The sequence below is a fragment of the Lycium ferocissimum genome, chromosome 12, assembly GCF_029784015.1.
Source record: "Lycium ferocissimum isolate CSIRO_LF1 chromosome 12, AGI_CSIRO_Lferr_CH_V1, whole genome shotgun sequence".
In the NCBI taxonomy this organism is placed as follows: Eukaryota; Viridiplantae; Streptophyta; class Magnoliopsida; order Solanales; family Solanaceae; genus Lycium; species Lycium ferocissimum.
In genome coordinates, this window is record NC_081353.1 from 19,180,990 (window position 1) to 19,207,976 (window position 26,987).

Sequence of the window (26,987 nt, forward strand, 5' to 3'; positions counted from 1 at the left end):
ATAACGAGGAATTGAAGAAAGGATTAAGAGTTTGCTTATTAAAGTGCTTCAATCTTCTCCTCCAATGGTGTGGTTGATGAACCCTAATTTCCAAAACTTGAAAATATGGCCAAAGATGACAAATTTTTCTCTCATGTCTTGTTTTTATAGTTCCACAATCTTCCCAACTAAAATATGACCGAAACAACCCAAAATTTTCAGATTTCTGATTTACGTTTTTAGCACTTTTGGCGCTTCTAGCGACTTTTCTCATTTTCTTCAATTTGGCCTCTTTTTGAATTGTTTTTCATTTGGTTTCTTACCTATCACTTCTCAATCATATAAAACCTGTAAAATGGAAGAAAACGACATTAAATGCACTACTTTTCAATCAAAGTCAAAAGTGTACAATTAAAAAAGAGATAAGTTGGAAAAATACCAACTTATTATAGAGCTATGACAAAAAATTATCGTAAAAGCCTTTCATAAAATAATTATGTTATCTGTTGCAATGGATTAGCGATGGATTTTCCATTACTAATATAACTAGTCACTAGAGATGCGCAATGCGCTATCACTACAAAAGTTGTATTTAAAAATTACATTTTTTACATATATATAAACATTTATGACGTACAACGTTTTTCAAAATATTTTTGTATGTAAAATTAATTATGTATGTCTATCGTACGTGTATTTCTATTGAATATTTTAAAATTAATGAAGATAAAGTAATGAGAGACATATGCAGATAAAATAATGAGAGGCATGTGCCATATTTGAAAAAAAAAAAATTAAACATATTGTTTTCCAAAAATGTGATCATATTGTTATCTGTTAATGTTTGCGGTCTTCGTATCTGTTAGATGGCGTATCATTTTTAAAGCTTCTTTATTAGGATCGGGAGTCCGGAATAGTGAGGAATTAGACAAAGCAGTTAATTAAAGACAATAACAAGGATAATAGGAGATAAAGATTTAACGTGGTTCGGTCAATTTGACCAACATCCACAACCCAAAGACAAGCAAATGTACTAACACCAACGGATACAAGAGAGAGTACAAAACAACCAAAGAGAGTACAGAATTAGAGTAATTAAATACTCTAATATCCCAAAACCCCCAAGAGAATAACCTCACAAGATTACTTCAATAAAGGGTTCACACAAGTGTTTCCCAACACAACTCTCTCACAAATAATACTCTAAAAGAAGAGAAGAAGACAAAGAGAAGGAGAAGCTCTTCAATTGTTTTTGGTGTGTCTTCAACTATGGGAATCTCTTCTATTTATAGCAAGAAGTACTTGGTCTCCAAGTTTGTGATGCCATGGTTAATGTCATGAACAAATGTATCACCACACATATTAAAACTTGGTGCCCAAGTTCATTGCTAATAGGCTTATGCCTATATCAAAATGAAGGCCATATTACAAATCTCCACCTTGGCCTAATTTTGAGTGATATAGTAATTTTGCTCCACTTCTTCAAAACGCCCCAAGGGGCAAATTTCACAATTTCATGATGTCAGAATCAGACGGATCTCCGTCTGATGTCGAAACAGTAGCAACACCTGGAACAGCATATCCCAACAACATATACAACGTCCCAGACTTACGTGCCTTCATAAACACAAAAGCACCTCGAGAGACTTCTAGAACTCCACCTTCACCTGTATATTTGCACCCAAGAGATTCTAGAGTGCCCAAAGAGTTGAGATTTTTCTTCAACTCAGGAACATATCTAACATTGGTGAGAGGTCTTACCACACCATCGTGCATTTAATTCTAACTGTACCTTTTCCAACAATTTTGCAGGCAGCATTATTGCCCATCAAGACAACTCCACCTTCAATAGAATCATATGTAAAAAACAAGTCCTTGTTGGGACACATATGATGCGAACAACCCGAATCTAAAATCCACTCATCGTTAGAATTAAAATTATTTTCAGCTACTAAGAATACAGCCCCTTCAATCTCATTAGCTGCAACACTTGCTTCAGCAATGTCAGAATCCCCGTGCTCATTTTTCTTTTCTTTTTCTTTTTTCAACTTAGGACACTCAAACTTAATGTGGCCCTTTTTATGACAATAATGGCATACTAAATTGCTGTATCTGGACTTTGCATCAGATTTACTCCTAACAAATAAACCGATTACCGATTTCCACTACCTTCCCCAGCAATATCTCTATCTATCTGATCTTTAGATTTCAGCATAGATTTGATTTTTCTATAAGAGATAATTTCTTTCCCATAAAGTATAGTATCTATAAAATGCTTAAAGGATTGGGGTAGGGAACATATTAACAAAACGGCTTGATCCTCTTCCTCAATCTTAACATCTATATTACTCAAATCCATAAGAATGGAATCAAAAGCGTCAAGATATAAGAGTATGAAAGTACTTTAATCCATGCGAAACGTGTAAAGCTTCTGCTTCAAGTAAAGTCTGTTCTCTACCATCCTTTTCATATACAAGCCTTTCAACTTTTCCCACATGCCTTTAGCAGTGGTTTCCGAAGCTACTTCATGCAATACATCATCAAAGAGAATAGTATAATACTAGATCTCGCCCTTTTATCAAGGCTAGCAAACTCCTCATCCGTCATTTTTTCTGATTTGTTCTCTTTTCCTTGCAGCACCATATCTGAACCATCCTGAACCAGGATAGCTTCCATTTTCAGCTACCACATACCAAAGTTTGCACTTCGGTTAAATTTCTCAACATAAATCTTTGTTATCATCATAATGACAACTAGAACAAAATCCAAATTAACTAGGCTCTAATACCAATTTGTTAGGATCGGATATCCGGGATAGTGCGGAATTAGACTAAGTAGCCAATTAAAGACAATAACAAAGATAACAAGAGACAAAGATTTAACGTGGTTCGGTCAAATTGACCTACATCCACAACCAAAAGAGGAGCAAATTTACTAACACCAACGGATACAAATGAGAGTACAAAACAACAAAAGAGAGTACAAAATTAGAGTAATTAAATACTCTTATATCCCAAAACCCCCAAGAGAATAACCTCACAAGATCACTCCAATAAAGGGTTTACACAAGTGTGTCCCAACACAACTCTCTTACAAATAATACTCTAAAAGAAGAGAAGAAGACAAAGAGAAAGAAATACTTGGTCTCCAAATTTGTGATGCCATGGGTAATGTCATGAACAAATGTATCCACCACACATATTAAAACTTGGTGCCCAAGTTCATTGCTAATAAGCTTATGCCTATATCAAAATGAAGGCCATATTACATTCTTCTATCATCTAAACTACTAAAATCATTAAAATTAAAGAAAAGTATGCTTTTGTGGTGCATGTTTATCGACCGATAAATCTCCAATTTGAACTGTATTTAAATAAAGATGAGCTATCATTGATGATTTTAACGAATTTGTTTCGTAGCCAATAAATGCACTATTCAACTACGAAATTTAAGTCGTAGCCATTTAAAACTTGTATATTTGACAAAATTTATTGTGACTAAGTTGTAGATTAAATAGAGACAATAATATAATTGTCACTAATTGTTTGAACTATTAGTGACAAAAACCTACAGTCACAATTAAATATAAAATTTTGTTGCTAAAGTTTATAATGATTAGCTATAAATTCTAATTTGTCGCTATTGTATCAACATATTTTTCCGTGATGAAAGTTTTTTGTGTCCAAATTTAACTATTTTTAGGACATAAAATCGTTCGTCACAAATTGATTACATTATTAATGACAAAATAATGTGTCACTAATAATTTTAAATTCGTAGCTAGTAGTACTTTATAAATGGAGCCAACTCATTTTTTGGTGGGAAACTTTAGTGGACAAAATTTTGCTATAAAATTTTATGTTTCGTCACTGAACATATGTGCTTCATGTATTTAAAGACGAAATATAATTTTGTCATGAAAAGTAAACAATTGGTGATGAATTTCACGTCGTAGCTAATAATTTCGTAACTATACATCACATTTGTTGTAGTGAAAGCTCACAGGTAAAACTAAATTTACTGATTCTTAGGGCATACGACTAAATCCCCCCCCCCCCCCCCCCCCCAAAAAAAAAAAAATTGCAATTCGACTCAATCACAGAGGACAAAGGAAAAAAAAAACGCGAGATGAATGCACTGACCTATTTTAAAGAGAATAAGATAGTTCAAGAAAACTTGAACACCAACTCGAAAACGAATCAATAAGTCGCGAAATGTAATCACCGGGATTCACGAGCAACCACAAACACCAAATTACGTAACAATGGCTAGTAAACTGGCCATGGAAAGTGGTAGAAGTTTTCATGTTTGATGATGAGGGAGATGATACCATTCTTAATATGCCTTTTTTTTTTTTTTCGTTTGAAGGTTTCTCCCCTTCAAATTAGGGGTGGGCGTCCGGGCCACCGGATTGGATATGAAATTTTCGGTTTGGATATTCAGTTTTCGGATTGAAAATATTACAATCCAAATCCAATCCAAATAAGTTCGGATTGGATTGGATATTTTAAGTTCGATTTCGGATTATTTGGTTTGGATATTTCGGATTTTCGGATTTGACTCTTGACTTAAGGCAAACTTATTAGGAACGAAATTCATGAGTTAGTTCCACAGAGGTAAATCTAAATCTTAATTGCTCAGTAAAAAAAGCCTTCCAGTTCAAATTAGTATTAACAAATCCAAGTCATATCCAACATAGCAAATTCATACCAAATAAAAGCATTCTGGAAAAGTGAAAATGAACAAACTAAAATCTAAGTAATCATCTGAAAAAATAACAAAGAACTCTGCCGTGAGTGACACTAACATGAGACTTTTGAGACTTGAGAAGTAAGAAAACCCTGTATTATATTTGATAGTAGAGAATTGTTTATTGGATTAATATTTTAATAGGCAGGACCTTAGGTACTAATCTATTGGACCTTTAGAAACTAGACTTAGTAGTACTGGGCACATATGATATAATTAGAGCTAGATAAAAGGTATAAAAATTTTGGATTTTCGGATATCCAAAAATCCATAGTACTAAATCCATATCCAATCCGAAATCCATAAATTTTAAACATAAAATCCGAAGTCCAACCCATAATCCAAATATCCAAACCAAATATTTTAAAAGTTCGGATTTCGGTTTGGTTTTCGGGTTGGCCCAAACTGTGCCCACCCCTACTTCAAATAGAGAATGAAGTGTTCATATAAAGGAAGCAAAATAATAGTAATAATAATAATAATAAGAACGTTAGGGAGTAAAAGTATATATGGCAACCTCAATTCCATTTTGGTAGTATATTTTATTTATGTAAGGAAAGATTCTTATGATATGTAAGGCGATGAAGATTTTCGGAAAAGATCTGACCAATTTATAATTTGAAATTCAGGCTCAATAATAGTTTTACCAAAAATATATAAAACACGTAACCACTAAATTTCTAAGTAGATGAAAATATTATTAACTTATTAGATCAAAAATTTTATTTTATCAAAAAATAATAATAACAATTCACTAGTGCTTACGACAATAACTTCAAAATATTTGCTCAAGTGTTTATAAAAATAGGAGTAGGGAAATGCAAAGAGAGTAGATAAATAAATAAGCAAATAAAATTTATTTGCAAGTGAAGAATGAGACAATAATAATCTTAATAATAATAATGATGATGATGCAGATAATATTGTTATCATAAAATTTTGATAAAAATAGTATTTTGGCCTCGCGAAAAAGATATAAGCTCAAAGGGGTAAATTTGAAAAAAAGGAGGTACAAAATTAGGTGTCAACAACCGGGAAGTGGACGATTTTCCCCTTCTAGCCGGAAAGTCATGTAATCACCCTCGCGACTGCCTCATTAAAAACCTTGCCGGAAAAACTCAATTGGGACAAAAATAGGACGACGGGAAAAAGAGTGCAGGACTTAGGGATTCAGATGATAACTACGCCACTAATTCTTCTACCGTCCACGGCCGGTTGGTGCTGGAAAAGTACCACCACCACAGAAAGCTGGATCTCTGGTTTTTAATGTTCACCCGGAACTTTTAATCTCTGAGTTTTAACTCTTGGAATTTTAGCTGCACCCTAAACTTTTGGCATAATACATAAACAGACACTTAAACTTGGTCTCAGCTGACAAGTATGCCCTCCAACTTTGGGTGTGCACAAGTAGGCACCTCAACTTGTAAAAAGTTGAACACATAAACACAAATGCTGATATAGCACTGACGTGGCACATAAATTTTAGAGGGTCACGTCAGTGCCACATCAACATTTGTGTTTGCGTGTTCAATTTATACAAGTTGAGGTGTCTACTTGTGCCCACCCAAAGTTAGAGAGCATACTTGCCAGCTGAGGCCAAGTTTAAGGGCCCGTTTATGTGTTATGCCTAAACTTTTCTTTGAATTTTGACTCTTGGTTTTTTTAGTTGTACCCGAAACTTTTCTTTGAGTTTTGACTCTTGGGTTTTTTAGTTGTACCCGAAACTTTTTTTTGAGTTTTGACTCTTGGATTTTTAGTTGTACTCAAAACTTTTCTTTGAGTTTTGACTCTTGGATTTTTAGTTGTACCAGAAACTTTTATAACCCCACAGCCTTAGAGACTGGGGATGTTAATGACCGGGAATTTTCTAATTCTTGTTTTGGTGAAGTTCGAAAATTTAACCCATCCGGTTAACTTTACGATCGGGAAACAAATCGTCCTTCTTTTAGCAATTTAAGTGAACAACTTTATAAGAGAGGGCCCTTTTATATTTACGGTGCTTATGAAGAGGATGTCTCATGTTCATCTAGGCACAATTGTTCAGATTCGTAATCCTTATTTACTTTTAAGCGTAAGAAAATTTAAGAATGATTTTGTTCATTCGGACATCTACGAGAATGTTTAAAAAGTGCACGTTTTGCTTCATTCCATTCCCTGAACGTACACAAGTGTTTACAACTTTGCATATTCGACAATTTAGAGGAAATGAACAAAAACACATTGCAAGAGAATCGTGGCTGGGCTGACATCTATTTGGTCCAGCCGGTTTCTGATTCTGGTACCTTCTATTTTTCCGGGGCTGAGCTAGCAGTCCCCAGTTCTTTTCTTTATTCCGGAGCCAGATTCGGGCTATCTCCGGTATCTTATATGGACATGATTCCTTTGGGCATAGTGCTTTTTTTTTTGTCAGTGTTCCGGAGCCTTCTTCAGATGCTTTTGGCACTTATTGTTGTGGTTTCCGCTGCTTTGATGTGATAGTCCCCGGTGTTCGTAGATATTACTGTACTTCATCTAAGTTGTTTTCTGGCGACTTGCTCCGAAAACGCTCCTGCCTTCTGCCAGTACGTGGTCCTGACAGCTATGGTTCAAACCGGTGACTAGAATGCCTCTAATAAAAATTCAGTTGACCTTGATTCCGGATCGTAGAATATATGTCACTATATCTACCTGATCATATTCCATGCGAATCTTTGACTCATACCTATTGTGAACATCTAACCAAGTTGTCGCGGGAAATTCCAGCAAGTTTTCCTTTAACTTCATTGAAGCACTTGAGCTTTTTGGGTTTAAACCCTTGGTGAAAGCCTCTGCTGCCCATTCATCTGGCACTGAAGGCAACAACATGCGTTTCTTCTGGAACATTATCACGAATTCCCGCAACAGTTTTGTATCCTCCTCCAGCATGTGCCTTGATAAAAGCATCTGCAAGCATTTTAAAAGAGTTAATTGAGTGTTCGGAAAGTAACTAATACTATGTCATTGCCCCTTTAGATAATATTTCCCCAAACTTTTTAAATAAAATTGTTTCAATTTCGTCCGGTTACATATCATTTCCCTTCACGGCGCAAGTATACGATGTCACGTGCTCTTAAGGGTCCGTGGTTCCGTCATACTTGGGCAGATCTGGCATTTTGAACCTCTTAGGGATCAGTTTTGGTGCCGCACTCGATGGGAACGGCAACTGTATATATCTCTTTGAATCTGATCCCTTCAATATCGGTGGAGCACCCGAAATTTGTTCTATCCGTGAATTAAACTCCTTCTCATTCTGGTCCAACCGGCTATTCAACTCCTTTTCACTTTTCTCCAACCGACTGGATAGAGCCTTAAGGTATTGCATGACTTCCAGCGCCGCATTGTTTCCAAAAACCATTTTTTTCCAGAGCCATTCTTTTCAAATTCATTACCGGTACCTTCCCCTTGATCAACCGTTGTGTTTACCAAATCTACACCGGTTTCTCCTTTCTTCTTTTGTAAGTCAGCAATTGCCTTTTGCTGCTTTTCCAACATGTCAAGGAGTTTTGATAAATCCGACCCGACGACTCTTACTTCGCCTTCGGCACCATCGTCATCATTTGGAGTTGAATTGTTTCTGGTGTGCTTGGACCCCTGGGGTGAAACCATGTGTTCATCGTTTGTTACCTGGGCTTTTCCTGTTACCGGATCAATCTTCTGAGCAGTTATATTATTCAACACATGACTTGATTTTCAATGTTTGCCATAGTTTTTTGTTACCTGATTTCACATATTGCAAGTGATTAGTAAGATAATTAGAGCAACAAAACAATATCACAATTAAACTTAACCCCACGGTGGACCACGAAAAAGATACAGCTAAATTTGTTAGTGGTTTAAAGGATACGTCAATTTGATTTGTTATATAAAAGCGTAAAGTAATAACAGTTAGCAATGAAATCAAGCAAATGTAAAGCAGTAATGTAATAAAATAAACCTAGGCCGTAAGAACTTGGTGAGACTATTAATGAGGATGATTTCGATTGAACACTCAGCCGTTAAGAGCACTTCGAATCCGGAACAAAAGAATATAGAAAACAAAGGAAGTATATTGTATTGTTATATGATTTCTGATGTCTTGCAATAGAATGAGAACCTCTACTTATACTAGAGCTATGGGGTGGATGATCCACAATTCATGCCCTCTTAATTACTAATATTAATGCTAAAAACAAAAGGTAATTAAAAGGTGATAAAGAGATAATAAACACTAATAAAAGCTAATAAGGACTGGAGAAATCTTGGGGTCTTCTGTAACGTTTCTATAACGGTCACATCTTGAATTACTTCTTATCCTCCACAGGTTTGTACCCGGTGTCATCATGGTTGAGTCACCACTGACTGGCTATTCTTGCCACGTGTTGCTTCCTAACTCACCCAACTCTTGAGATCAATTTTTACCGTATACAATATTGTTGGCTGAAAGAAAAAGTACTTTCTTGTTACATTTCTAAATCAATAATTCAACGGCTAATAACATGGTTCATTACAAAATAGATTACATCTGGAGCTTCACAAGCATATTGAGATAATAAGTCCTTGCTGCCTCCAAATAATTGTACAGTGTACTCATATATCAAACTGTTACTCGCTCCATTTCAAAATAAGTGATGTTTTTACTTCTTCATTTTGTTTTAAAATAAGCAGTGTTTTATAAAATCAAAAAGATATTAGTTTTTTCTTTTAGTTTTACCCTTATTTTAAATAAGTGGAGTTTTATACAACTGTAACAACCCATTAGGTAGTTTTGGTTGTTTTCTCATTTTTGCCTATTTTGCCCTTGTGAACCTACCCCTTTGCTTGTTTTGGATTGTTGTGTAGTAGATGTGGTTGGCAAAACTCCCGAGATAGCTGAAATATCTTAAGTTGGAAAGTTGCTAAGTTGAAGAATCTTTAAGTGTTAGGTTGACTTTAGGCATCATCGGGGGTATTTGTGTCATTTTGGGAATTTCGTCGGTTCCATTAGCTCCGGAACGTCGAATATAGGCTGGTTGTGTAGTTGGTTCAGTTCTCGAGAGCCTTGGGGCATTTTGGTCATTTGGTTGGAAAGTGGGTTTTTGGGCGTTCGGGGTTGACATGGTCAACGAGACCTCCTTTTTAGAGTTGTTGCGAGTACGCGAGTGAGTTCATAGCGCGTTTCCATATGTGTCAGCATATTTGGTTTGTTTTCCGGGAGAGTCCTGAGATTTCGGGTTATGAGAATCAAAAACCAGATTTTGCTGGTTCTGGTGTATGCGCAGGCGCGAGAGTGGTCCTACGGATGCGCTCCAGTTAGAGGAGGTCCGCAGGAGCGAGACTCTGGTGATTTAGCCTTGATTCGCTTCTGTGAAGATTCTCCCGCAGAAGCGAGGATGCCGCTGGGAAGGGAATTCCGCAACAGCGAGCCTGAGATATTTTGTAAATGTTCCACCTCGGCAAGAAATTGTCCGCGGATGCGTGTTTCCTGGTGTGAGCTTGAGTGCGCAGGTGCGGGAATCGCTGAACCGGTTATGGTTTTAGTATCATCTTTCCTTAAGTTTTCCCCATTCTAACACCCTTGAATTGAGAACGTTTTTAAAGGAGAACTCGAGAGATTTCAAGGAAGAATCAGTGGGTAAGCCTTCTAACTCGATTTTATGATTATTTCCATGATTAAAATCAAAGCCCATACTTAGGATGTTGAATTAAAGAGGTAAATTGAAAGGGGTTTTGGAGCCCAAGTTGAGAATTTAGAGATTTTGATGATTGAGCATGAATTCGTAGTTATTTATGGATAATTTTTAGTATATGAGTTATATAAAGCATGAGGAACATGATTCTAGGCTCAATTTACTGTTTTGCCCTATTGGGTTTGGGATCCTAATTTTAGAGCTTAATTTGGTGATTTGAATTTATGTAGCAATATGGGTGTTGATAGACTCGTATTCTAACATATAATCCCTATTTGACTAGACTTTGATCGTTCGGAGATTGTTCGGCTTGGCAAGAGGGCGTTGTGATTCGATCTTGCACTCTTTCTTGAACATGTGGTTGGCTAAAATAAATCTAATAAGAGGGTTATGGGGTGATTAAGGGGGTTCCGATATTCGTGAGGTGACCAGCACCAGTATCAGATACCGATCATCATGTTATGGGTATTTGCGTAATTTCAATTGTATAGTTGGTCTGAATGTCATGCTTTGGGCACTAACTGATAGAATAGTATGATCTTTTGAATCTGTGATTGGGGCTCGATGCCTGTACTTTACGTCTCTTATTACTATTGCCTGTCTTATCTATTTATATGCATATCACTCATATATATATCCTCGTTGAAATGAAAAGGAAGTAAAAGATGAAGCCTTTATGATATTGAGAACATAATAATGGATTTCATGCTTATATACTTGTTCTTGACTTGAGGTATACTATATGCATACTTTATATGTATTCATGCTACGATTTGAGGATATGATTGTGAGTCCGATGAGATCTTGTTCCGGACGAGTGATGATGCTTTAGCGCGTTCTGTTGACAATGGGTCCAGTCGGCTAAGTGACAGGTTATTGAGATATGATGTGATGACACCGTAATCTAAGAATTTACCGGAGCGGTGATATATGGGCCTCATGATCCCCCCATGGGTCACGATTCGTTGGCATTCGAACGTGTGTATATCAGGAAGTGGAAATAGGCTTTGTATTGCATTTGTATCTCACTCATCTATACCTTATACTGTTGTTGTGATTATTGGTATCTGACTTGTCTTATCTTGAAATCTATCTGTTATGTGGGTTTAGCTGTTAATATAACTATCTTGTATTATGGACTAATAGCATACTAGTGTGGTTGTGGTATCGTGAACCAACCCTCGTCTCCATTCCGGAAAGGGTCGGCCAACGATGTTGCTGCGTACCCATTGTATAAATATACTCACACTACATATGATGCACCTTTTTGTGTGCAGATTCGGTCCCCGGTAACAGTAGAGCACGTGACTATTAGGTTGCCCGCTAGAGCCTCGCTGAGAGATCGGGGTGAGCACCATGATTATGGATGGCTCCGAACTCTTTCCTATCCTTTATTTCCTGTGTTTCTTCTTTTCGGACAGTTTCACTTTTGTATTTGAGACTAGATTTACTCTTTAGAAGTTCTTGTGTTTGGTGACATCAAATTTTGGGAAGTTTTGTAATAACTTCTAAGTATTTCTTTTTAAGTTTGCTAAGACTTGAAATTGACTTGCATGATTTAATTCCGTTTTAGTATTTCCTTATATTTTGGGTTGTTAATGGTTTGTGTTGGCTTACTAGTACGGTTGGACTAGTCCATCATGACTTGATAATTTGGGTCGTGACAATAACCAAGAAACTATTAAAGAGCTAGTACTTTTTATAAGGCATTTTTTTCAAGGCATTTCATTAAGGGTAATGCTATGAATCGATTTGGGGATGAAGCCAAGTCAATTCAAATGCGGAAAAATTAAAGGATACGAAGAAAAGGGGATGAGAAAAGAGGATAAATACTTGACCCGAATAGGGAGAATCTTATAGACAAATCTAGGTATATGAAACCTAAACCCTTCTAATTTGAATTCAACAACCCAAAAGAACCAAAGCAATATGAATTCAAGGCAAGATATTCGGATGAAATCCACAAACGAACAATCTTCATGAAATCATTGGAAATAAACGGTTCAAAGATCAACAATGGAATCCACCATTAAATCTACTAAACTAAGTAGCTAAACAAACTATGATAATCCTATCATCACTCAAATATTCATCATCAAAATTCAAGTAATGAAATGAAAGACAAGCTATTTATACAAGCTAAGTAAAGAAGACTAATAGACAATTACAATACTACCCTTAATGAAGTAAGGGCCTTGTTTAGCTAGTCTTCTTTCATCGAATCTCAATTCAAGATTGGCCTTCAATGGCCAAACACGCCCTCCTGCATAGATGGCCCTCTAATCAACCTTGCATGCATGCTCCTTCGTTAAAGCATAACCTTCCTTGCACAAATAGCCAACTCTCGACCTTGTCCAAATTTGCAAGTGTAGCCAATTTGCAGAAATGTCCCTATTTGCACGTTTGGCCACTTTGCGCATTTGGTCCCCTTTCTAGTAGCTTCTTCTTCAATCAACTCCCAAGCCACTTTCCACATATCATAAGCCATCTTATGTGGCTTGTAGGAGCCTCCAAAGGCCTTCAATGCTATCCTTATCACCCATGCCGCTTGTAGAGCTTAAAGTTCCATAACTTGACTTTGGATGTAAGTCTTTAGATGAAGTGTGCCAAGTAGGATCATATCAGGTAAGTTAATTAATAAGAACATTTCTTACATTTTGGGAGTGAGTATTTTTCTTACGAGATGTACCTAAGCTAAAAATACCACTTATTATGAAACGGGGGGAGTACCAAACAACAAATAATCCCTGCATATATATTCATTCCTGGGGGCGTATTCATTGGGTAGATTATGGTGCACGTGAACCCATGATCTCTCCATTAAACTAGATATTTTATGTACATTTTTTCTAGAATTGTTATAATATAATCGGCTGGCTCCATGCTTCACGAAGGTTGAATGGTGCGCTTGGTTGAATGCTAATTTATTTACCTAGAGTAACAGGAATCAATTCCTACTTGATTCATTTTTTTCTCCTTTTTTAGTGATGTATTTATATGCTATCAATTCTAGATTCACCTCTACATGTCTTATTAAACCACCCCTTATTGTTGTGTCGTCGTCCCAATTATTAATGTCAACGACCTAACATATATAGCTCCATATATCAATTTCACTCATGAGTTATATATGGCTAACAAATTATAGAAAAATTTTAATATGTGACTCACACAACTGATATTAGTTGTGTGAGGCTCCATTTTGTGAGACAAAAAAAATTAATCTAAAGTTGTGGACGCATTCATATAAGATGCGGGTTCTTTTTTTTTTTTTTTTTTTTTTTTAAATCTCACAAAAAGATGCCTACATTAATTGTGTGAGGCACACAGTGAAACTTTTCCAAATTATAACACGTAAAGTCAAGAAGATATGACTATGAGGGGTCGGTAGGTGTACAACTTTGGGCGTCGACGTGCATCAAAGCTCGCCATGTTAGTCCTATCCAATTGTACTTCATATTCTGCAAGTTGATTAATGAAGTCATTCCTACCTTTTCTTTTCACGAGTGTTTTAAAAGACGGGAAGTGAGACCTATACTTTTTACTCAATATGGGGCAAAGTGTATATCTCAAGACGCGAGGAGTAAAATTCCACTGTCAAATCGATTTGGACTTACCCTCCCCCCCCCCAACCCCCCAACCCCCAAAAAAAAAAAAAAAAAAAAAGATATTCCAATTTGGGGGGGTGGGGATGATATTCAAATATCAAATTAATGAAAAGTAACTGAAACAAATTACAATCTTCTTTTTTTTTATTAAAAAAAAAAAAAAAAAGTCGTTATCACTATCAGCATGTGGTAGCTGGTCCATCATCATCATCATTACCTCACTGCCGTAAAGAACTTTGTGAGGTCCAAAGTTATGAGAATATCCAACTATAGACTTAGGGAATGAATCTTTATCAAAAAAAGAAACTTTAAAGAACTATTAGACCTTCCAAGATTATATATTCTCCAAGGCTAGGTCTTCTTTCACCAGACATGCTTTGATTTAATGTTAACGATAGGTGCACCTACATCATACGTGAAAAATTATTAGTAGTATATCCTAAGAAATGGAGATAAAGCACCAAGTAACATTAGTTGCACTGAGGGTAATAGCAACTGATAAAAACTTACAAACAAAGGAAAGGAATGTTTACTCAATTTTCTGTTCAATATTCTATTATCCGTTTCTGTTTGGACCATCAGTGACATCATGAAACTTGTGTGGAAACAGATTCGTAGTCTTCGAGAACTGTAAGATTGAAAGCAAAGCAAATAACTCCCACAATATGCAGCACACCAAATCATATATCATAGACATCATCCAACTTGAATTGTCTATGTACAGCAAATCATTTACGCTTCAATTACATCCCTAGGGAACTAGTCATTTTATAAAATATTTACAAATGAAGAGAGCAACAAATGAGATTATTGGCCAAACAACAATTACAATTGCACAAATACTTTTGTCTGATATCCCTGCAATAAAGAGGCCATTAAGCAGAGAAAACAAGATATTATAATCATGCGTCTTCAGTGATGAGTGACCGCATTGTTTGCGTTACATGAATGTGGTCCACCTATCACCTAAGTAAACAAACATAAATAGAAAAATATAGTATATTGCTAAACTTTCTCCGAAAATGTTCTTGACTCATTTTAGATCTCTAAAAAGAAGACACTATTTGGCCACAATAAATAAAGACCACGTCAATAATTTTTAAATTGAAAGCGAATATAGCAAGAAACCGTATAGGAATATCAGACACAAGCCATTGTCTCAACATATTGGTGAGTGTCATACCATTCAAACACCGAAACACCTTCCCACATAACAGGTATCTTTCCATTTTCTACACTCGTAACCTCTTTGATTGTCATACGACGAGTATCATATTCAACAATAACATCCGGTGTGCTAACCAACAATCTTGTTGTCTTTTCCTTATCATCCACCACAACACATACAACATTGCAAGTGCGACGGTTAACATCTAGTAAATCAAGTTCCTCACTCAACATTAATGGATAAGCAATATGCAATGAACTAAGATCAACACGACACTTCACAAACCACTTAGAATAATCAGTCTCCAACTCAAGGACATCAAAACTCATTGACATAAAACCATATACTTCAATAAGATGCAAATGTCCACTAGACTGCCCAAAATACCTTATATTCCTTTTCAACACCCCACTAGGAATCACTGTGCTAGGCATGGCTCTAAAGCTTAAAGAATCCAAATCGAACCTTAAGAAGGACAACATTTCACTAACCCAGTGCATGCAGCCATTCAAGAACACACCCTGAGCTAAAAAATATTGTTGCTTTATATCCAATATCTCCATTGAATCTCTCCAAACTCCAGTTTCTGATGAATATACAGAAAATTCATAAATCTCATCTGATTTTATAACACATACAAGTTTATAATAATCAGATACCTTAGGATCAAAAGCCAAATTCATTACCATAACTTCACGAGGCTTTGTACATGGAAGTGGAACTAACCTACGCTGATTTGTACTAGGATTATAAACATAGTACACTTGATCATTTTCAACACCCATATTGAAACCAATACAGAACAATCCATTACAAGAATGTAAACGTTCAATCTTTGAAGATGTAGAGTCAACAACAATATTCTTGAATGCTAAAGGAATAATACCCTTTTGTTTTTTGGACATGCAATTATTGAAAGGGATAAAGTCAACATAATTATTGAAAGGGATAAAGTCAACATAGTTGTTACCATAGACCCACCAACAGAATAAAAGTCCGTCAACTTTGCCCGAACTGTGTTTTTTCCGGCAGTGAAGTTGACGGAATCTTTGAGCTGAGATGATGGAAAACCAGTGTTTAGAAACGGTTTGGAAACGGATAAGAGGTTTTGGAGGTAGAAAAAGGAGAATCTCCGTTAAGAGATCGATGTTTCCGGTGACTTTGGTGATTGATGCCGGAAAATCTGCCGGATGGTCACCAGAGTTTCCATTTTTTAAGGAAGAAGTTTCCAACATTTTATAGTTCGTATGTTTTTAGGACCTTTTCTTTGTATAAATAGTCCTTGTTTCAATCTAGTTCCTTGTTCATTTGGTTTGAAGACATATTCCCCTCCGTTTCAATGAAAGAATTCTAAACTTGTGGTATTTAATAAGTCACATAAATTTTGTGTGAGTATAAATCATTGCATAAATGTAAAATGTTTCCAAATATAGAAAAAGAGTCATTTTTTTAACACGGACTAATAGGTTCACATAAATTGAAATGAAGGAACTATTATGTATAAGATTACTTATATTGCAATTACTTATGTTCGTAATATATTTTGGTATTATTTCTTATTGACAGTTTGGTTTGTTATATTAAGGACTCGATTGGCCATGGGAATTATTCAACTTTTTCGAAAAAAATATTCACTTTATTTGAAAATCAATGTTTGACCATGAAAATTCCGAACACCCCGTTTTCACTTTGAATATATTCAAACAAACAAATATTATTTACAAAAACTATAACCAAATACAATTCCAACTTCAAAAGGTCCAAATAAAGTGAAAAATATTTGGTCTTTATGAGTAAACGCCTAATAAAAATAACATTGCATATTTTCTAAGAAAAAGTTATTTGTTTATGAGAATATCATCTGCCTTATTTAGTAGAAAAGCGGGGTTTGAGGGAACTCAGAGGTATTGTTGGTAGTTTTATTGTTTTATCCAGGGATAATTAAGCCAAATATATACTATTATTTTACCATCCGAAAGAAATAACTTATCTCGATACTATTTCTAATTTTGTTATAACTTATCTAGAATTAGTAACTAAGCAAGGAATAAGAAAGTACTCAATCTTTTCCCCAAGATTATTTATGCTTGGTTCTTCTGATTGGAACTTACTCAACATCCTTTGCTTTTTCAGTAATGATGTACCTCCCTTTTATATTTATTTCTTTGCAAAATTCGTGAACTAGATCATTTGCAAAGGTGCATGCGTAGTTCGCGTAGTTTGTAATTTACACATTATCTTTCTTTTTCAGATAATGATTTGCCTCCTTTATTGTATATATATACACACACACTATATTTTATTTCTTCGCCAAATCATAGAACAATTCAATTGTGAAAAGGAAAAATAGGAAGGATATGAAGGACAAATGTACAGGACTAACATGGAGAGCTTTAATGCACGTCGCCACCCCAAATTTTGTAGCCTCACAATCACATCTTCTCGACTTTACCCCTGACTCATAAGCCAGTGAAATTGATAAATGGTGATATGTTAGACCATACACATTAACAATTGAGAGGACCCCATTGACCACACAACAATGTTTAGCGGTCTTATAAACATGTGTTACTTTTTTTTTTTAACAAAATAAAAGTTTGTTTACTATGACGAGGGTTAATTTTGTCATTTTAGTATTTAATCCAGGTATTATTATACTTTATCCCGTTCAAAATAATATTTAGATTCCTATACAACTTAAGCTTAGTTATGAGAAGAGGTAAAATTTAAAACCGAACACGGTACTTTCTCATTTTATGTGACATACTTTAAGTTTTTAATTTATTTTTAAAAGAATGACACTCTTTATATTTATAACTAATTTACCTTTAAAATTCTCATTTTATCCTTAATTAATGATATGGTTTAAAGTCATACCATGTTTTATGATTTATTTTGGCTATTTTGACTATTTTACCCTTGTTGACCCTTTCCTAGCTTCATTAGAGTATAGTTGATTTGTGGGGATGGGTGGTGCGATTCCCGAGGCATTCGGATGTGATTTGGGTGGGAAAATGGGAATTTTGAAAATTCATAAGTATTTGGTCGACCAAAGTCAACATTGGGGTGAGTCTTTTTGATAATTTAGTTGATTCCATTAGGTCCGAAATGTCGATTATGACTTGGTTGAGTAGTTGGTACGGTTCCCGAGGGACTTGGGGGTATTTTGGTCATTGGGTGGGAAATATAGTTTTAAGGCATTTGGGTGTTGACCGGGTCAAGATGACCTCTTTTGGAATGTTACGAAATTACGAGTGTGTGCCATCTCTACTAGAAAATAAGCTTTTAGCAATAGGCGGATGTAATTTTGGTCTTTAGCGGCAAAAAGATATAAAAATTGCCGGTAAAACCTTTATCGGCAATTTCATATTGCTCAAACAAATGAAGCTCGTACGATCCTCGGCATATCCGTCCGGGGTCGGCAAAGGCTTTAGGGCAATTACGGGTAAGGGGATCCGAATCTTTTTGGCATATATATATATATATATATAAGATGCCACTTATTGCCGCTAAAGGCCCGTGAGGTATAGCGGCACGTACATATATATATATATATATATATATATATATATCAAAGAAGCGCATTTAAAATAAAGTCGCTAAAACCCTTCCAAAATATGCTAGGTCGACCATTTAGAAACCTTTATCGACACTTCGGCGGCCAAAAACGCGTCTTATTGCCAGTAAAAGAGGACTTTTTCGTGGTAATTATAATGGGTGCTAAAATAGAATTTTTAATAATTTTTATAGCCGCTAATAATTAAGATTTTACCCAACATTCTTAATGTAAGTTGTGCCTATTTACAATCACAAAGAATAATACCAATATTTCTCAAAAAAAAAAAATGATAAATTCATTATTTCCACAATAAACAAAAACAAGAAGTAATCCATAATATCAAAAGTGTCAACAACATCACAATTTTTTTTTAACTAGATCCAGTAGCTAGTGTCATTTTGTGTCTAATAACTAGTGTATCAAATAGCTGCAATACTAGATAACAAATGACACGACATTTTCTTCAACGCTTGATCAAAATGAAGTCTTCTACATGCCAAGTTTTGAACATCCTAGTCTATGACCTGAAACGATAAAATAAAGTGATATCAACATGACAAGGTAATAAAATATAGCCCTTTACTGAGTGTTAAAATAAAGCAACATTCAAAAACTATGCACTTGATTCATAAGAAATGCTCTAATTGCAGAACCTGCAAAGTTAAGATAATATGCTAATAGAACCATTCCTTCACAAAGATCTGTGAAGTCTCTACCTACTCTCATCAACACATCAGAACTTTTTATAGCGCAATAGCATCTGCTAGTACCTGCAATTGATCAAACAGAAGCCAAGACATAAATTTATTCTCATGCAAAAACTCACAATGTGCAGGATTCCGAACCAAAAAAAAAAACAATTGTAAATCATAAGAGCTGTATAGGTGAATAACAATTTGAAAATGCAGCAATTTATTTGTATATGCAATAGCATGGGTTTTGTTTTGCTTATCTCACCCGTATTCCATATTTTAAACTTAATAAAAGCACTTGATTGACATTCATTTGCTATCATGACTCGTTTCCTATAACCAATCCAACAAAGAAAGTAATATCATAACAATTCTACAAAAGTAACATGACACATGCATAAGTAACATGCTTACTTATCCATCAAAAATACTAAATTTCCATAAATTTGTCCCTGCTTTTCCTAAATGCTGAACATAAATCTCATTTCTCTATCACTGGGAGAAATTTTGCTTCAGTCATCGTGGTGTGCAAACAACATCTAGATATATGATTAAGAATGGTAGTGAGATGCAAATCTCATATCCAAAGATACAAACTAAAAATGAAACAACTTGTACTACTAGTCCACAACGACATGAAATATTAAAGAACATAAAACATAACCCTCGAGTCTGAATCGCCCTCAGAACAGGGACATGACAACTACAAAAAAATGTTTCTCCTATTACGTGATTACCTTATATTTGCAGCAGCAATACTCTCCATGCTCAATCAATTTTCAGTTTTTCTGCAGTACAATGACACAGTTGCTTCCATGTTCCAAGTAAAGTTCATATTTACTCTATTAGATTGTCCTTTCTGAATGGTCATCAAATGGAAATATCAACTAGAAAAGAACACAGGTAAATACTTTTAGCAACAGGTTGGGCACATCTACCATGTCATTAGTAACATATCAAACTGCAATGCTAGAAGAAGCAATATATATTGGTTTGTCATTAACACTATGAAATAAAAATGCAAAATCACCAAAAGAGAATCACAAGTAGTAGCACGAAACAGAAGCCATAAAAAACTTTGGTCAAGAGAAGCCATCACGATTTTTAGTCAGAGAATGGCTAACCAATGGTATATCAGAACACTAAAGTCATAGAGTACATTGAAAAGATTGCACAAAGAAAAAGAAATATAATATTGACAACATCAATATTAGGAGCATAGTTGAACTTTATGTGACTTGCCTGTATCTTTTTGCATTGTTGCTGGAAACAAAAACGAAATATTTTGGATCATGTCCTTCTTGTTTAGTAAAATCACACAAGCAGGCGTCAAGCCATTTTTTTTTGTAAGGACCATTTCATATCTTAAACTCCCAATTTCACAGCACTGCTCTGAAGTACCGTTAATAAAATGAGCTAACTAAGAAGATCGGGCATGAATAGATGAAAAAACATCAAACTCCATTGAAGCGTCATGCATACCTCGAGTAATTTGTACGATAAAGATTCTACATCCTCGCCAACATAACCAACCTACAGAGACAGAGGGATAAATACTCATTATTTTAATGAGATTAATATAACTAATAAAAAGGTAAAATAAAATAAAAATCATTTCACCTTCTTGGAGATGCAGGTTTTCTTGAAGATGGTCCACACTTATATATACTACTACATTCAGAAAGCATAGGCAACCACAACTCAACGGTATGGCAAGATTAAACAAAGGTAAAAGTCAATCGACTGCCACAACCAGCCTCATATCCATACTTGTGCAGTTGTACTGGTGGGAAGGTTATAGGTCAAATCGAATATAGTCGAGGTGTGCTCAAACAATTGGTGGCTGTTTTACTTGTTAGGCCTGTCTTGAGACTTCAATAACTAAAGTTTACTTTTTTCTGTCTTCCAGCCTTTATGGCTCAGTGTGACCACTTTCAGCATAGCTAGGTCAATTCTACATAGATGACATTTAACAATTCAGATAAAAAAAATCACATGAAAATTTTGCTTGCTGTGAGCTTTACATATTCAGTTTCAAGTTCGGAGAAAAGTGAAAAATTGTAGCAGGTTAACAACCAATGCAAAAGTCATCTAATGAATTCAGCACATATAGAACCAAATGGTGCGCCTAACTAAGGTTGAGTGGTAGTTCATTGATTGCTACAACTAATTCACACGAAATAACACCTAGAATCTTGTTTCATTTTGGGCTGTTAAACTAGACAATGATTTAGGAAAAGATGAGTAACTATGTCAGTATTATACATATAGAATATTGGTATACTAATCTACTAGAATAAAATGTACCAGCACTAAAGGGAGAACTTATGAATTGGACAAAGACGAAAGGAACTATATCAGTTGATGTTTGAATTATAACATCAATGTTATAGTATCAATCCATTTAAATTCACTCTTGTACAGGATTATTAACTTCACTTCTCCTTATTAGTATCAAAAGTTTCTCGTTTAGGAAATGGGAAGGCTTGGAGGACTAATCTTATCCCTTTTTTATTAAAAGCAACACCATCCAATGACTGATGCTATTTATTAATCAACTAAGAATACTAAGAGTGAATCAGTCACTTAAGTGCATATTTTCAACAGGTTCTAACATTGGTAACAGAATCTAGCTCTCTAGTTTCAGCAGCTTTCTCGCTTGAATTGGCAGATCCCTGTACTCCTTAAAATTACACTTTTGTTGGCTTGTGATCAGCCTTACTATCAACTTTAAGACTTGACATTTTACTAACAGATACAATTTTTTTTTTTAAAAAAATGCCTGATAATATAGAATACTCCTTATTAACAGGTTAAGTTGAATTTATGTGCGCACCTTACAAAATAAAGTACATTATACTGGGATGAAAAGAGGACTCAAACAACTAGTTAATGGTCAAATATACTCACTAAACGGCCCCAAATAGAGGTCCTTGTTCCAAACCACTCGGCCGATACGAGCTTTCCATCTTCCATGATGATGGTGTCTGCTAAAGTGAAAACGAAAAAAGGGGTGATTTTCAATTCCAGTAATAACAAAAAAGATTCATACTAAAATTGCCTACTTAAATTGTAGTGCGCATCAAACCTTGTCACCCCTTTATACATTGAAAAACCACTGCTCTTTCTGCAAAAATTTGGTAGCACATGAGATTTAGAAACTAAAATATCCATTCTTCATAAAAACCCACAATCTTGACTGATTATTTTGAAGTGTCTATTTGAATGGACAATCAAGATATTACATATATGTGAAATACAATTATCCTTGCGCCTTAGTGGAATATTTATGTGTATCCATTGGATAATTAGCTTCCTGAATTCGTATTAAAATTGAAAGAATATAACAAAAAAATAAGTAAAGGAAAAAGCCCTATGCAGGGAACAATTCAAGTTCCAGGAAGATATACTTCAATAATTCACAACCAAATTAAGCAACGTTTTGAGCAAAATCCCCAATTATATAGATATTATAGACATCTTTGGAATTCAAGAAACGTAAAATAAAAAATTGAAAGTCCTTCCCGTTTCAACAAAAAATTAATAGTGACGTAAAATAATAATAATTTAAAACTATACCTTTTTTTGCTTCTGCTTTCTTTATGACTTGCCTCATCTGCTTTATTCTTTTGTTGTATGATTAACCTGAGAAGATAAAAGAAAACCGATGGATTGAAACTCCTTTGAGAGCAGAAGAAGGCTAATTGCCTTCACAACGGGGAGAGACAAGGTGATTTTCTGAGATAGGCCTGAGGTTGAAAGGATAATAGCTGAAAAAATATTTCGAAGCGGGAAAAGTTTGATTTTGATGAAAAAAGTAGAGGAAACCAAAAAAATTGGATGTTAATTGAAATAGTAAATGATGTCTTCGTAATAAGTTCCACTCCTTTTTACTGACCATTCCTTGTAATTGCCGGTGAAAATGACTTATTCGAGGCAATCACATAGTTTAAGGAATAGATTAGTGGCAATTAAATATTTAATTGCCACTAAATAATTGTTTCTAAAAGCTTATTTTCTAGTAGTGTGCGAGTGAGTTCGCAGCGTGTTTTAGGAGTGTATTGCATTTTGGTTCATGTCCGGGAGGTTCCAGATGAGTTTCGGGTGTTAGGTCAAAGTTTGGAACATTGCACTTTTCTTTGGTTTCTAGTGTCTCGCTTCTGCGAGATTGGGCACGCACTGCGATATTTGGAGAACCGAGTGCGGTCTTTTCGTTTAGGTGGGGGTGAGCGCTTTTTGCGTGATTTGAGTACGCGGGGTGGAGCCACCTCAGCGCTCTTGGGTCCGCACCTGCGGACTTGGGCCGAGTTAATGGACCTCGCTGATGCGAGGATTGGGCCGCCGAAGCGGGCCTGCTAGTGTGGAAATATGTTCGCCGCTGCGACTATCGCTGGACAGAACCTATTTAATTCCCCAATTCGAGTTTAGTCATTTCATTCGCAAATTTTGGGAGCTCGGATTAAGGAGATTTTGGAAGATTTTGCAGATACATCCATTGGGTAAGTTCCTAACCTTCTTGTATCGATTATATCTCGGATTAGTAAAAGGTTTTCGTGCTAGAAATCCTGTTAGGATTGAGGAAATTGGGGGTATAAGAACCCAAGGGTTGAAATAAGTTTTACTTCAATTGAGCATGAAATCGACGTCAGATTTGATTGACTTTCGAGATATAGACTCTATAAATCTTGGGTGAACTATTTGTGGAATGAATTTCCATTTTGCCCTTCGTGGCTCGGAATCTTATTTTGGGTGACTCTTTGGGTTCGGATTTGAAGTATACTAATATGGGTATCATTGGATTCATATGACTTCCTAAAATATTAATTTGACCTTATTGAACCCAAATTTCTTATGAAATTATGGTTTTGACCTTCGAGGTTTAGAACGGGGTTTCTGGATTGACTTTCTAGACCCGAATCCTTTGTAGGGCTATATGAGTATCGATGGACTCGTATTCTTAAGTATAATCCGTGTTTGAACAGATTGGGATCGTTTAGAGGCTCTACGGAAGGGCAAGGCATCGTTATGATTTTCGAACACTGATACGCTCAAATTACACTAGTTAATAGCATAAAGCGGACGCTGTTAAATATAGTAACCCTACTAGGTTGGGGTCGAATCCCATAGGGAATATGATGTGAAAAGTTTACTAAATGTTACGACCGGAGGGAGGGAGCAGCCGGGAGCCTACGAGCAGCACTTTACTACGTCTCATAGTCATATCTAGATGGGCCACAAATATAACTCTGAAAATAATAACTTTGAAGAGACACCATTTCAATAGATATAAGCATGATTCAATATATGATATATATATATATATGCAAAAAGATATACAAAACATGAACGGATGGGTTTACAAAACATCTAACTATGTACCGTACGATGCCTGCGTGCATAACATCATAAAGACGGGACGGGAACCCACCGTTCCCATATGTACACAAGAATAATACCGGTATCCAAAACAAATGGAGAACGGTCGCTCGGCTGGGTTTACGTCCATCTCTGACTATGAACGCATGACAAAAGGACGTCAGTACGAATAATGTACTGGAGTTGTGAGCTTTTAACATAATTCGCTCTTCGAGCCGTCGTATCCGGAACACGTAATACGCAAATACCTTAAGGTACCATCGTCTCACCGTGTTCAAAAGCCGTTATCTTATGATTCAAAGTAATAAGAAGGGATCATTAGCGCTATCCTTCACTTCGGCCACTAAGGAGGAATAAGCCTAGTCGAACAACAACGAACGTCCTTGGAGTCCCAAGAGTCGAACTCTAGATTAGTAAACGGTGAACTTCCTTGGTCATAGTTCTTTTACTATATATATATATATATATATATATATATATATATGTCTTTCTCGACTAAGATTCGGCTTCCTTTTGCTTGAAAATAAGGAGGCTTTTATGATCGGTGAAAATATCAACATGCACTCCATAAAAATAATGACGCTATATCTTAAGTGCAAAAACCATGGCTGCCAACTCTAAGTCATGAGTCGAATAATTCTTTTCATGAGTCTTAAGCTAACGAGATGCATAAGCTACAACCTTACCATGCTGCATTAAGACACATCCGAAACAGATTTCCGAAGCATCACAATAAACCACGAACCCTTCGGTTCCTTACCGCGTATATATATATATATATATATCTTAGCTTTGCTCACATGCATCGACCGGCTTTGAAACTTTACCTTTTTCGGAGTCAACTTAGTCAACGGATCTGAAATAGAGGAAAATCTCTCAACGAAATGCCTATAGTTGCCTGCCAGACCCAAGAAACATCTTATATCATATACTGAGGTGGGTATAGGCCAACTTTTCACGGCATCAATTTTCTGAAAGTCAATTCTAACGCCTTTACCCGAGATTACATGGCCTAAAAACGCCAAGAACGTCAATTCTAACGCCTTTACCCGAGATTACATGTATATATATATACATGAATATCCAAAGGAAGCGTTACAACTCTATCGAAGAGACATAAAGTCGGTGAACCTCCGATTACCATTATGGAATCATCATTATCACTATATCTTTCCTTAGAGGGTCAACTTTCATAAGATGATATCACTACTAGAAAATAAGCTTTTAGCGGCAGTAATTTTGGTCTTTAGCGGCAATAAGAATTGCCAGTAAAACCTTTATCGGCAATTTCATATTGGCCGGCATATCCAGGGTCGGCAAAGGCTTTACCGGCAATTACACCGAATGCTGGCAAAGATGCCACTTATTGCCGCTAAAGGCCCATGAGGTATAGCGGCCATTGTTACCGGCATTTAAAATGGCCGCTAAAACCCTTCCAAAATATGCTAGGTCGACCATTTAGCAGCTTTTCCTACTGCTGGAAAAACGCGTCTTATTGCCAGTAAAAGAGGACTTTTTCGTGGTAATTATAATGGGTGCTAAAATAGAATTTTTAATAATTTTTATAGCCGCTAATAATTAAGATTTTACCCAACATTCTTAATGTAAGTTGTGCCTATTTACAATCACAAAGAATAATACCAATATTTCTCAAAAAAAAAAAAAATGATAAATTCATTATTTCCACAATAAACAAAAACAAGAAGTAATCCATAATATCAAAAGTGTCAACAACATCACAATTTTTTTTTTTAACTAGATCCAGTAGCTAGTGTCATTTTTGTGTCTAATAACTAGTGTATCAAATAGCTGCAATACTAGATAACAAATGACACGACATTTTCTTCAACGCTTGATCAAAATGAAGTCTTCTACATGCCAAGTTTTGAACATCCTAGTCTATGACCTGAAACGATAAAATAAAGTGATATCAACATGACAAGGTAATAAAATATAGCCCTTTACTGAGTGTTAAATAAAGCAACATTCAAAAACTATGCACTTGATTCATAAGAAATGCTCTAATTGCAGAACCTGCAAAGTTAAGATAATATGCTAATAGAACCATTCCTTCACAAAGATCTGTGAAGTCTCTACCTACTCTCATCAACACATCAGAACTTTTTATAGCGCAATAGCATCTGCTAGTACCTGCAATTGATCAAACAGAAGCCAAGACATAAATTTATTCTC

At 35.6% G+C, this 26,987-nt stretch overlaps 2 protein-coding genes across 6 annotated transcripts; both read right to left on the reverse strand.

The window, feature by feature from the left end:
* Positions 1 to 14,059: 14,059 nt before the first annotated feature.
* On the reverse strand, positions 14,060 to 16,504 carry LOC132040644 (F-box protein At5g07610-like). Of its 5 annotated transcripts, XM_059431301.1 has the most exons (4): positions 15,854 to 15,992; positions 15,183 to 15,753; positions 14,510 to 14,627; positions 14,060 to 14,403 (listed from the first exon to the last, which is right to left on the reverse strand). In XM_059431301.1, the coding sequence occupies exons 2-4, from the start codon at positions 15,728 to 15,730 to the stop codon at positions 14,308 to 14,310; spliced, it is 762 nt and encodes a 253-aa protein (XP_059287284.1). In that variant the 5' UTR covers positions 15,731 to 15,753; positions 15,854 to 15,992; the 3' UTR covers positions 14,060 to 14,307. The 5 variants fall into 5 exon arrangements, with proteins under 5 accessions (XP_059287284.1, XP_059287282.1, XP_059287281.1 ...); XM_059431299.1 differs by having other exon boundaries at positions 14,533 to 14,627; positions 15,183 to 16,102; XM_059431298.1 differs by having other exon boundaries at positions 15,183 to 16,102.
* A 2,532-nt stretch (positions 16,505 to 19,036) lies between these two features.
* On the reverse strand, positions 19,037 to 23,114 carry LOC132041189 (uncharacterized). Its single transcript, XM_059432012.1, has 5 exons — positions 22,998 to 23,114; positions 22,507 to 22,545; positions 22,329 to 22,405; positions 20,901 to 20,951; positions 19,037 to 19,496 (listed from the first exon to the last, which is right to left on the reverse strand). Exons 2-5 carry the CDS (start codon positions 22,524 to 22,526, stop codon positions 19,333 to 19,335), a joined length of 312 nt encoding a protein of 103 aa, XP_059287995.1. The 5' UTR covers positions 22,527 to 22,545; positions 22,998 to 23,114; the 3' UTR covers positions 19,037 to 19,332.
* Positions 23,115 to 26,987: the final 3,873 nt, after the last annotated feature.